Source organism: Octopus bimaculoides, chromosome 5, assembly GCF_046866305.1.
Source record: "Octopus bimaculoides isolate indiv1 chromosome 5, ASM4686630v1, whole genome shotgun sequence".
Lineage (NCBI taxonomy): Eukaryota > Metazoa > Mollusca > Cephalopoda > Octopoda > Octopodidae > Octopus > Octopus bimaculoides.
In genome coordinates, this window is record NC_142932.1 from 21,452,469 (window position 1) to 21,466,126 (window position 13,658).

At 38.1% G+C, this 13,658-nt stretch overlaps 1 protein-coding gene across 2 annotated transcripts in view; it reads left to right on the plus strand.

Moving 5' to 3' along the window:
• LOC106874091 (transmembrane protein 72) overlaps nucleotides 1-13,658 on the plus strand; it is a 102,722-nt gene that overhangs the window by 44,701 nt on the left and 44,363 nt on the right. Inside the window, exon 1 of one of the 2 annotated variants that reach the window (XM_014921691.3) lies at nucleotides 6,868-7,243. The exons of the other annotated variant lie outside the window; for it this stretch is intronic. Within the exon in view, the coding sequence (XP_014777177.1) occupies nucleotides 7,159-7,243 (85 nt within the window). The 5' untranslated portion in view covers nucleotides 6,868-7,158. Of the gene's footprint in view, nucleotides 1-6,867; nucleotides 7,244-13,658 lie in introns of those variants that run through there. 2 annotated transcript variants of the gene reach the window in all.

Genomic DNA, 13,658 nt, shown 5'->3' on the forward strand with positions numbered 1-13,658 from the left:
TAGCGGCATTGATTGTCAAGCAATGGGTGGGGAAGGATACAAACACAGACATGCACACATTAAAACACAAACACACACACACACATATACACACACAATGAGTGTTTTACAGTTTCCGTCTACCAGATCCACTTACAAGGCTTTGATCAGTGCAAGGCTATAGTAGAAGACACTTGGCCCAAGTTGTTATGCAGTAGGACTGAACCCAGAACCATGTGGTTGAGAAGCAAGCTTCTTACCACACAGCCACACCTATATATATATTGGTCTAACAATATTAGTGGACCAATCTACGGAGGGTAGGTTGAAGTCACCCATCACCAGGATATTTCATAGGTTACATTGCAGGTGGAAAGATTTGATCTTGGAAATAGTGTAAGGGTGCTTGTGAGGGGTCTGTAGAGCCCAATCACAGACAGGTCTTTACCCTTGTTGCGTACAGAGACTGGTTCACAACAGCCATTGGAGAAAGTGTCCTTGGCATCTGTGCTGAAAGAATCATGGAAGAAAATAGCAACTCTACCCTTTTTTCGGCCTGCCTGATCAGCGCAAATGGCAGTGAAGACTTCTGATTTTCTGTTCAGCCTCTAAATGACGGTCGTTTAGGTGGGTCTTAATTAGGACAAAGAAAGGGATTGGGTGTGAGTGTGCTGCAATCCATCCCTCAATGCAGGGTATTTTCCATTTTTGAGCTGGGTTGATACCCTGGGCATTAAGGAGGAATGTCCTTTTTAAGGCAGCAGCTTCGTTGCATTTCTTCAGGATCCACACATCATGTTTGCTGTTGTTGTTACTCAGTGGCAGTAGCAATATATATATATATATATATATATATATATACACACACACACATATATATACACACACATACATTCATACACATATATATAATGTAGGCATGGCAGTGTAGTTAAGAAGTTTACTTCCCAGCCACACGGTTTTCAAATCAGTTAATTTTATTTTGTAGCATTATGATATAATATATTATCAAGTATCATAAATTATGTTGTACATCTACAACCACATCACAGACACTATTCTTCTGTGTCATTTGGAGAGTAATTTCTGGCCAGTTTTTACAAGCCATGAGGGATAATTGTTTGCCTGTTTCGTTTTTCTTTTTAATTTAAATTACTTTTTAATAGTTTTCAATTCCTTAAATTCTTCTGTTCCTAACTCTCAAAGGACTTAATGACTTTGTATGTCATATTATATATATAGTCATTCTTTAGCAATGTCCACTGGCCTTTGGTCTTGCATGGGAATTAATGGAAGTAAGGGTGAGGAGGTACAATGATAGAACAGACTGGTATGTGGAATCTGTTTTTCTCTTTTGTTTGTGTGTGTTTGCTTCTGAAGTTGTTGCTTTGCTTCAGGTCAGTTCTGATCAAAATGATCTATGATAAAAAGACATTCCAGCTATGACCACCTCACCATATTTTTTCAAGCACAAACGTATATGTGCATGTACTAATATATACTGTTTACTCTACTAAAGGTCTCTCTCTTTGCATCTATCTATCTATCTATACATACATACATATGTCTCCCCACCCCTCTTTCTCTTTTTCTCTCTCTTGCTGCTCACATGTGACCATCTTTCTTTCCTGCACGGATGTTCTAAGGACTGGACGTCTCCTATCTCTCCCTTCTATTTTTTCTCTTTCCAAAGAAAATATTTCTCGTTCAGGGCTAACAACCCTCTATGTTTGTTTTCGTTCAGTTTCCTTGTATGTCTCTACTGTCCTGTTTTTGTTCCTAACTTTGACCCTCCGTAAATCCATAATTTTATTTTGGTATTTCTGAGATATATGGAAAAGCATTGTAGAAAATGAAGGAGAGTATATTTTAGATTAAAAAAGAACTTTGTTTATATTAATTTTGTAAAATAAAAGAAATATTAAAAAACTGCGTTATTTATGGGATGACCCAATATATATGTATATATATGCATATATATATATATATATATATACGCTAGCATGCAAAATGGACATTAGATAATGATGATGATGATATATAATATATATATATATATACAAAAAATAGTACTTGAATACAAATATGCTTTTTATTTATATCAAATCATATATTACATGTACCATCACAATTTTATTCCAGTCTTGATCATAGCTGTCTGACAAATGAGAACATGAAATGCAGAGTAACAGTTTTTGTTATGTTTTTGCAGCTTTGATGAAAAAGTACATGGGTTCAGTCCCACTGCATGGCATCTTGGGCAAGTGTCTTCTACTATAGCCTCAGGCCAACTAAAGCCTTGTGAGTGGATTTGGTAGACGGAAACTGGAAGAAGCCCATCATTTCGAGCATGGCTGTTGCCAGTACCCGCCTGACTGGCCCTCGTGCCGGTGGCACATAAAAGCACCCACTACACTCTCGAAGTGGTTGGCGTTAGGAAGGGCATCCAACTGTAGAAACTCTGCCAAACCAGATTGGAGCCTGGTGTCGCCTCCTGGTCCACCAGTCCTCAGTCAAATCGTCCAACCCATGCTAGCATGGAAAGCGGACGTTAAACGACGATGATGATGATGATGATGATGTATGTGTGTGTATATGTTTGTGTGTCTGTGTTTGTCCCCTCAACATTGCTTGATAACCAATGATGGTGTGTTTACATCCTCGTAACTTAGCGGTTCGGCAAAAGAGACCGATAGAATAAGTACTAGGCTTACAAAGAATAAGCTCTGGGGTTGATTTGCTTAACTAAAGGCGGTGCTCCAGCATGGCCACAGTCAAATGACTGAAACAAGTAAGAGAATAAGAGAATATGTGTGTGTAGATAGGTTAGATAGATAGATAGATAGTAGACAGACAGATAGAAAGATCAGCTGAGGCACAACAGGAAACGTGGGACCTACTAAAATTGGTGATGGACAGAGATTCGTGATGAGCATGATAAAATGCATCTTGTTTGCAACTGCTTGAAGAAGAAGAAGACCATAAATGTAGTAACACTTGTCAAACACACAACTATTTGTTGCCAATTCATATCTGTTTGTTAAAATATTTCTATTTCACTGGTCCTCACACTCTGAAGTCAACAAAACTGCTGAAACTACAGGACTTTTGTTTATCAGAGAAGATAAATAGCACTTTTCCTCACGTAATACATGCTTAGATGCATGAGTACATATATAAATATATGTGTATAGATATGTGACTTATTTAGCTCCTGATCGAGCAGCTCTATGATCAAAGATGCTCCAGCCATGCCTATTCTGTTCTTTTTTTTAAGATTTAGGGTATATTAGACCACATTTTCCAATGTATGGCTTTCTAAGAGAGTATGATATTGCAAGAAATTTGGTTTCTATGTATAACACATCAAGTGACCACATAAAAGGCTCTTTTGTTGGATTATGAGGTGTGGTGTGTTCTTCTTTCTGAATTTGAAAAAAAAAAAAAATTATTTAAAAGACATTCAAAAGAAGAAGAACAGTAATCCTGATCTTTTTTTTTTTTTTCAGGGTCTCTGAAACTGACGAGAAGTCATAAATTAGATCTAAGGTTTGGCATGAATGTTTTTAACAAATCCTGTTAAAAGCATTCATGCCAAACCTATGTGATTGCTTATTTTTATGACAGTGGAGGCGCAATGGCCCTGTGGTTAGGGCAGCGGACTCGCGGTCATAGGATCGCGGTTTCGATTCCCAGACCGGGTGTTGTGAGTGTTTATTGAGCGAAAACACCTAAAAGCTCCACGAGGCTCCGGCAGGGGATGGTGGCGAACCCTCCTGTACTCTTTCACCACAACTTTCTCTCACTCTTACTTCCTGTTTCTGTTGTGCCTGTAATTCAAAGGGTCAGCCTTGTCACACTGTGTCATGCTGAATATCCCCAAGAACTACGCTAAGGGTACATGTGTCTGTGGAATGCTCAGCCACTTGCACGTTAATTTCATGAGCAGGCTGTTCCTTTGATCGGATCAACTGGGACCCTCGACGTCATAAGCGACGGAGTGCCAACAATTTTTATGACATTGTAAGGTAAGTGAGAGAGGCTAGAGCTGGCCAGTTCGAACATAAAACAGTTAGAATATTTTAGTCAGATATGGCTGGATTAAATGCTAAAGGGTTAAAAACTAGCTTTAAAGATAGCTCTTAAAAAAATTCCTATTTTCTTTTTCACACATTCACTCGTACAGGTTTGCGACAACACTCTCTGAAAGAACATGTTTCAGTGGCTGGAAATATGTTAAGCTATAAAGAACACGAGAGACAGAAAACTAGCTGTTTATTGCAATAGATACATCAAAAGCAAACTTTTTTTCATGGACCCTTAAGATACTACTGTGGATCCTCAATTTATTATTTTGTTTGTGTGGACACCCAAGGGTCATGGGGGATCCCGTTTGAGAACCACTGATGTAAAGCAACTGCGTAGAGGCTCTCTCTGCGTTATGTAGTGATGGAAAATATTGTGTGAAGAGTGGGGTTGTGAAATATAGTATTTAGTGTGTGAAACTCAGTAGTGAGACGCACAGGGTGTTGCATACAGCTAGTACTGTAGCGTGAAGGTTAGTGCTGTGGTTTTAGACGTGGTGCGTAATGTAGTGTGTTTGCATAGACGAGCAGTGTTTGGGTATAGTATGACATGGGGTGGAGTGAAATGTGGTTTAAGATGATGTGATGTGTGATCACTCTTAATCTTTACAACTTGGTAGAATATGCTCCACCAAAGAGGGATTAATAAGTGTAAAACATGCTTATAGCTTTCACCAGTTCCCTTGAATGACCACATCTATTCTAAACTGCATTGTCTATATTTTCAAAAAGAAAAAAATGTATTTATCCACTGGTCGTATTGGAACCCATTGAGCGTTAAAAAAAAAAAAAGGAAAATAATTCACTTGCTTTATTTCTTTTAAACACTCCTTGACAACTTTTTTGTTTAATTGTCTGGATAGTCTCAGTTGATCGAAGTTTTTCAACTTAATATTTTACGGATGTGAGATACGACTGTAATAGTGTTGTGTGTGGATGTGGGTTCTTGTGTGTAGTGACATTGATTTGTTGGCTCGTGTGGTGCAACTACTCTAGGAACGAGAGCCTTGATAACACCCTCAAACAGGGACATTACAATATAATCTCTACTTAGATACAATCACAAAACTCACAAAGAAAACAATCTTCTGCTTCAACCGCCAACAGATGAATAAATAATAGACAACAGAATCTTCGAAGTTGCGACAAATGCGAGGCCTCACAATGTCTGATGGTCTCTCATATATATTATACACATATAACAGAAAATCTGCATCGACTAGTTTAGCTCCCTCTTCAGGGCCAGGAAATACTTAAGCTCACCCTTCACAGATCTCAAATAAAACGCCATAAAACTTTAATGAAATATTAATTCCACATATCCGAACGAAGTTGGGTGTGGTTGGCAAAGATTCACTCATCAACTTACAACAACGTCCACATCGAAGATGTGCTGACTCCTTTTCCTGTGAATACTTATTGCTTACAACAGCGCTGCTCCTAGAACTAGGTAGTTGCATACCATTTACATCAAGTCCACCTGTCTTTACTTTTCCCTCTCATCACTCCTTATTTCGCATTTTTAGGCTTCCAATGAACCACTCCACCCACCCCGTTTAACATAGCATTAATCATCGCCCACTTATTTATTTTACTGACAGATGTTCAAATTGAACATAATCATATCGATCTCAACAACGACGAGGGGCTAGCGAACATTATGCGCTTTTCCCCCGCCCTCTGACTCACCTATAGTTATATAACGTACGTGTATCGACTAGTCTCCTTCGCTGACACACACATTCTCTCTCCCACTCTTTGTCTTTATGTAAAGTTATATATAAAACAGTTAAACCTTATTATATTGAAGGATCACTCAATACTTTTTTGTAGTGTACCCTTTTTGTTTATTCTCTTTCTCACGGTAAATTAAAGTGACTTCGAAATTTCGGTTAAGAGTTTGACGACGGCTAGTAAGCCGAAACTTCTAAATAACTGTCAACCTTTTTACTTGTAAAATTTAATATATATATTTAATATATCATTATATATATATATATTTAATACATCATTATTAGCGAATAGGAAGTAATGGGTCCTAGTCGGTTTCAGCGATGAGCAGTTAATAGTTCGATTAACTAAATTACCGGGTCATTAAATTAGTGCGAGTGGCTGAATATTCCACAAACACATGTAGTCTTAACGTAATCCTCAGCCAGATTCAACGTGACATTGTATACTTTTGAATTGCAGCTACAATGTAACCAACGAATTTCCGTTTAACTAATTGCGCTCACAATCTTTGGGTTGTCCCGTGGCTAAAGACCCTAGCTTAAGATGTCACGTAGTGGGATCGAACCCAAGACCTAGTAATTGTGTCGTTAATTATGTATGTAGCACACATATACAGTGCTCGCACACACATACAAATATGTAGTGTGCATATGTGTAAGGAGGTATGTATACACGTGTATATGTTAGCATCGAAATGTAAGAATGACGTGAATAATGTTTTTATCTACACGTACGTATAAGTTTGTGAATGAGTGCATGGGGTTGGGGGGTACACACAAATACATGAATATATGCGTTGGGTGTGCGTGTGAGTGTATATGCGTCTTTTTGTGTGTACCTGTGTAGTATGTACTCATACATATAAAGACATTTATATGCATATTCATGTATGCGTATATGCCTATATGAATGATAGCGTGTATAATCTTTTGTACCTTAACGTATTATATGCAATACCGCGTGTGTATGCGTAAACACGTATGTGTGTGTGTATTTTGTGTACTATTATATGCTAGTCAACGTATGCCGTCTGTGTGTAAGTATTTATATCTATTAACGAATGTATAAATGTGTGTACAGTCCCTGCTCACGCGTTACGCCAGATCACACCATATAGCACTGGCTGCTCTCACCTCAGCAGCTCGACCAATGGGGAGCAGCGAAGCGAGAGGTCAGCGATGACTACTTCCGGGTTAATTCGCTCCCTTCATGGCTTTACTTCATGCTTTCTATTCAGCTGTTTGGAGTGGCGCGAAAAAAAAGTAAATAAATAACAACAAAAAACAATAATAATAATAATCGCAGAAACTATATTGGAGTAAGCAACCCGTTGCTTTTTGGACCCTCTTTTATCTGTGGAATGTGCTGTCGCGATGGCAGAAAAACATGTCCTTGGAACGGTCTGCTTTGGTTCTGTCGGCTGTGGGGACTTATTACTGCTGCCGGTAAGTTAAATACATCTTACATGTGTGTCTGCGTATGTTCATGTATGTGTGTTCATATATTTATAGTATATATATTTAATTCATCTATATATACATATACTTACACAAGTATTTATGTTACAAATTCATTGACATTACAATATGCACTCATGGTTTGATAACCGAGAAAATTTTTTTTACGCTCATTAGCCACTGATATATAAGGTGGTGAAAATGTAATGCTGTGGTGTTCAATCTTTGTTTTCTCAAAGACATTATTGGCTTGAATTTATATAGAATACGCTTAAACCGAAAATCGAAACCGCGTCGCTAGTTTCGTTTCTCGGGAACTTACCTATGACTACCGTATTAGTATGGTAACAATAAGGATTTCTTACACTGGGAAAACCACAAGTTAGGGATGTGGAGGACACGATCGATCCAGAAGGATAAAAGGGAAAGTAGATCCTGAACAGATTTGAACACTAATAATTTTAATAACGATGAAAAAAAAAAATTTACAAACCGCGTCAAAGTTTTGTTTAAGTATAGTTGTGGTTGAAGATTGAATTTAACCTCTGAATAGTACTACTATTTTACATGATCCAGCACGGGAGCCTCTATTGATCGCTTGACCTGCTACTATTAGGAGTTAAATTTCATAACCTATCGTGTTAAAAATGATTTCTTAGACTCTAGCGATCCTTGAACAGTTTGTTTAGAGTTACATCGGATAATTATTACACACCTGATACCTGAAAAAAAATGCCCTGATGTTCATTGCTGGAATTCTTTTGATTATAGGTCTAACTAATCAGGCCACGCGGCTAAACAACAGCGATTGTTTTCTGCGTTCATAGGCAAAAAGAGAAAAACAGAATTAAGTTGACACAGGCCGGACTTGAACTCTGTATTGTGAGGATCCGAACCGTGTGGGTCATATGTACCTGGCTCACGTGTTTCAGAATAAATAAATAAATTATAAGGTATAACGCGTCACGTTTATATAGATATGAGGATAGAGGTTAAATAGTGAAAAGATGTGACGTTCATGCCTTTATGAAGTGTTTTTTTATTCAAGCGTTAAATGTTGCAAATGCTTGTACGGGGAATCGAAAGTACGGCATTTGACTTAGCTGGCCGAGTGATTTATATAACGATTTACAAAGACATGTAAGGTTGTGTAATTACAGGGAGTCAGCATGGTAAGTAACGACATCCATGGGGTCTTTAGATGGAGTGAAATAACTTTAATCGAAATTTTAAAGTGGAATGTATACAACTGACGCACCTTTGAATGTAGACCTCTTCGATCGGAGATTGACCTGAGACTAAACAACTAAAAATAATTATAATTTCTCCTGATGCATAAGCTTATACACACTAGCAAGGGAAATGGGTGATAGATCCATTTCTAAATATGACTGGTGTTTATTTTTACCGACCTGCATCAGAAGATATAAAGTAAAGTCGATCTTCGCCGGATTAGAACTCAGAAAGTAAAAAAGACGGAACTAAATACTTTTATTGATATAGCTATATTTGTTATACTCGTTTTGTTCTTTATTTCCTCATAACTTTTTGAAAAGAAGTTTTATAAAGATACCTTTTCGAGTGTGTAGATTTACTGATTTTGACTATGTTGATAATATTTACAGTAAAACTTTGGAAGATTTTTAGATCATTCTTTTCCTCTCTCCGACTTAATTACCACGAATTTCCCTAACTTTAGCACTTTTCAAAGTTCAGTTTTTTTTTTCCGACTTATATGTTTGAAACATCAACATTATGTAACTTGCACTCTTGAAAACGTATTTCTGTAAAATGTCATTTAAAAATATGCAGAGTCGTGGCGGGGAAATAAAGTTAGTGGGATGGGGCACCAAACTGTCGTTATACCCAATATTTCGTTTTCAACTATTTCTTCTTCTTTTCTTCATTAATAAAGCAGGCTGAATATCACATTTTTTCATTAGTGAAATGAATCGTTTATCTCCAGTTCGGGTCTGTTGAGCAAAATCGAGCCGTCTGTATATATTAGACTAAGGACTTTCCAAAAAAAAAAAAAAAAATCGGAAACAATCTAGTGCGCCAAAATTCATATCTCCGGATTTGTGTATGTTTTAAGCATCGCAGATTATGAATTTATAAAATAGAAAAGTTCTTTTGGGGGATGAGGTGGGGAAACTTTTCCTTTACACATACACTTTCCATAATTTTTCAGAATTAAGTTTTAAACATCTGAGATTATGATTCTTCAAAACTACAAGTAACGCTAATTCCGGAAAAGGAGGAAAGCAAAGCTACTTCACATTGTTTTAGTGCGCTGATTCGTTATCAACGTTGCTTCAAACATACAGATCCGAAGAAAGTCGAACTAGATAATTTCCGATTCTATTCTGTAGCAATAATGCACTGTTTTCCAAGAGTCCTTTTATTTTTAAAGTCAATAGGAATGGTTTGGAAGAGAGGAAAAAATTGACTGCTATTTCTAATATTACGTGTGGCCACTTTGAAACTCCCATGTTGGTGCTAAAGTGAAAGCAGGATAAAGCTAAACTTTATCGTAACATTGAAGTTGTATATTTTGTTCATTGAAGAATTTTTGTTTGTGTATTTTATAACATGTTGTTAAGCTCACAGTAGAGGTTGGTCGGTTGTTATTCTATACATTATAAGGTTGTGAAGTTTGAAATCGAATGTTTTGTTTGTTACAATTATTTAAATTGTTTGATTGGATTGTTAATACTGAAAGTCAAACGAAAGCGGTTGGTATAAACATTTGACTTAGAGCTCGTTCTCAGTAAATGCGCAAACAGTACACGGCAACCTACCTGTAGTGTGTGTGTGTGTGTGTGTGTGACGGGGCGCAGGTGTGGCTCTCTGGTAAGAAGCTTGCTTTTCAACCACACAGGGCCGTCGCTAATCGCCTGCAACCCCTGCGGTTGCAGTGTTCCTACGCGTTTGAGGGGCCCTATGTGAAGATCAAAGTACGTAGACGAGTCATCTATTTACTTTGGTCAAGATGTTGAACAAGAATTAAATTATCCATGTTAATTGTAAATTTCAAGAAATAAAATGGTAATACACTGTACAAGTTCTTGTAAAAATATTGCATCGTACCAAGAACGTCCCTACCTAAATATGTTTTTTAGGGTAACGTGAAATATTGAACTTCAGATAGAATAAAGTAAGATATAGCTATGAATAAAAGGTGCGCAGATTTTGAATTTTGATTTAAGGGACGGGACCTCGAACCAAAAAGTTGCGGGGAGCCTTTAAAAGTCAAGCGACGCGCCTGCAACCACATGGTTCCAAATTCAGTCCCACTGCGTGGCGCCCTGGGCAAGTGTCTGCCACTATAGCCTCTGGCCAACCAAAGCCTTGTGAGTGGATTTGGTAGACGGAAACTGAAAGAAGTCCGTCATATGTGTGTGTGTGTCAGTGCGTTTGTACCCCTGGTGTGTTTACATCCCGCAGCTTAACGGTTCGGTAAAAGATACCTATAAGATAAGTATCAATCTCTTAAAAAAAAAAGTTCTAGGATCAGTTCACGCGACTAAAAATTCTTCAAGGCAGTGCTCAGCATGGCCTCAGTCCAATGACTGAAACAAGTACAAGATAATGAATATATATGTATGTACGTATATATGTATATTTAACACCCACTTTTCCATGCTTGCATAGGCCAGACGGAGTTTAATTGAGCCAAACTTTCTACAGCTGGAATACCTTTCCTGTTGTTAACCTTCATTTGTTTCCAAGCAAGGAAATATTTTCCCATGGCCAGGCATGTTTTTGAAGAACATTGGAAATTAATAACACTGCTTGTATGACAGTGACAACCATTTACATCTAACATGCAATGTCAAGGCAAGGAGACAAAAACACACACTTACACATATACACACATACACATGCGCAGTGGGCTTCTTTTAGTTTCTGTCACCCACATCCACTCACAAGGCTTTGGTCAGCCCTAGGCTATAAGTATTGGGTTGGGGAAATGTTTTCTACTCTAACCCTGGGCCCAGCATGTGGATTTGGTAGATGGAAACTGAAAGAAACCTCTTATATGTATGTGTGTGTGTGTGTATGTATATATATATATATATATATATATATATATATATATGACAGGCTTCTTTGTTTCCATTTACCAAATATATATGTCATCATCGTCATCGTCATTTAATGTCCGCTTTCCATGATGCTGACATGGGTTGGACGGTTTGACTGAGGACTGACGAGCCAGAAGGCTGCACTAAGCTCCAATCTGATCTGGCAAAGTTTCTACAGCTGGATGCCCTTCCTAACGCCAACCACTCCAAGAGTGTAGTGGGTGTTTTTATGTGCCACTGGCACGAGGGCCAGTCAGGCGGTACTGGCAACGACCACGCTCAAAGGTGTGTTTACATGCCACCTGCATGGGAGCCAGTCCAGCGGCACTGGCAACAACCATGCTCAAATGTTGCCCAGCACAAGGGCCAGTCAGAAATTGCTTTGCTTGAAAACCTGTGAGGGTTGGTGATAAGAGGGTCCCCTAGCTGTACAAAATCTGCCTCAGCAAATTCTGGCTGACCTATGCAAACATGGAAAACTTGACGATGATGATGGTGACAATGATGACAAGGACTGGACTACAGGTAGGATGCTCTGTACTGTGTGCATACATATTAGGAACTAGCAGTAAGTAGTGTATATTTACCAAATACACACATATTCACTGAGGTACTCTGTGTTACGTTGTTGTTGTTTAGGTAACAGCTTTTTTTTTATGTACTTAAAATGACTTATAACAACTTTTTATGTAGTATATTTATATGTAATTATTTTGCATATATTTTGTGATATGAGGGCATGTCTAAAACTGAATTGCTTTGGGTTTCTTTTTTATGCGAAACTTCAGATTTTGTGCTAAATGTTAAATTTTGCAATTGAAGACAATAGTTTCCATGTTTCATAGGTTGAGAGGTATTCGTTGGGGCAGATTTTTTTTACAGCTGGATGCCCTTCTAATAACCAAACCTCACCTGTCTCCAATCAAGGTAATATTTCCCCTTGACCAGACAATGTTCTCACAGGATATTGAAAATGTATGACACTGCTTATATGATAGTGTCAATCATTTTACAGCTATCACACTAAGTCAAACCAGAAGACTCAAACATGCATGCGATGGAATTCTTTCAGTTTCTGTCTGCCAAATTTACTTACATGTCTTTGGTCAGCCTCAAGCTATAGTAGAAGACACTTGCCCAAGGTGAACCTGGAACCATGATGTTGGCAAGCAAACTTCTTACCACACAGCCACACTGTAATCAATATTCAACACAAAACACAAGTAATTTATGTGGCTGTTTATTCAAATTGTAGAACAAGAAATATTGGCTACCTTAGTGCTCTAAGGTAGCCAATATTTCTTGTTCTACAATTTAGTGATTGGTCCAGCAAATAAGCATGTGAGAAGCATGGACTCATTAGTGCAATTCCAGCAATCCAATCTTATGTAAGTGTGTGTATATATATATATATATAAAATCATCATCCTTTTAACGCCACTTTGCCATAATTGCACATGTTGGATGGAATTCATTGAGGCTGATTTCCAAGGCTGGACACCCTTCCTGTTGACAGCTGTCACCTGTTTCCACGGAATATTGGAAACAAGCAACAACACTTATATGCTGGTGACACTTGTTTACAGCTGTTGTACAATATCAAGATAAGAAGACGCAAACTTTATATATATATATATATATATATATATATATATTGATAAGCTTCTTTTAGTTTCTATCTACCAAATCCACCCACAAGCTTTGGTTAGCCTGAGGCTATAACAGAAGACACTTGCTTAAGGTGTCACATAGAGACTGAACCTGAAACTGTGGTTGGGAAGCAAACTTCTTAACCATACAGCCATAATTGCACCTGTGTGTGTGTGTGATAGATGCCTCTTCTCAGAGAGGCATTAGGCTGGCGACCAAGTTGAAAGTGTACCAAGCTGTTGTACTGCCTACGTTACTGTATACCTGCAAGACTTGGACAGTTTACAAATGCCATGCCAAAAAGCTAAACTGCTGCCACACGAACTGCCTGAGAGAGCTGTTGAAAATCACCTAGCAAGACAAGATCCCAGACATGGTAGTCTTCTCTTGAGCTGATCTGCCAAGTATTTACACACTGCTGAGGAGAGCACAAGTCAGGTGGGCTGGCCACTTTATTCAAATGCCAGGCACATGACTCCTCAAAATTTTTACACCGAACTAGCAGAAGGCAAGTGCATGCAAGGGAGACAGAAAGAATGTTTCAAGGACACACCCAAATCCACACTGGAGAACTTTGAGATCGGGAAATACAAGCTCAAGACTACCCTGCCTGGTGAAGCTGCACCAACAAAGGTTCTAACCTTCATGAACAGAACAGGGTTGCA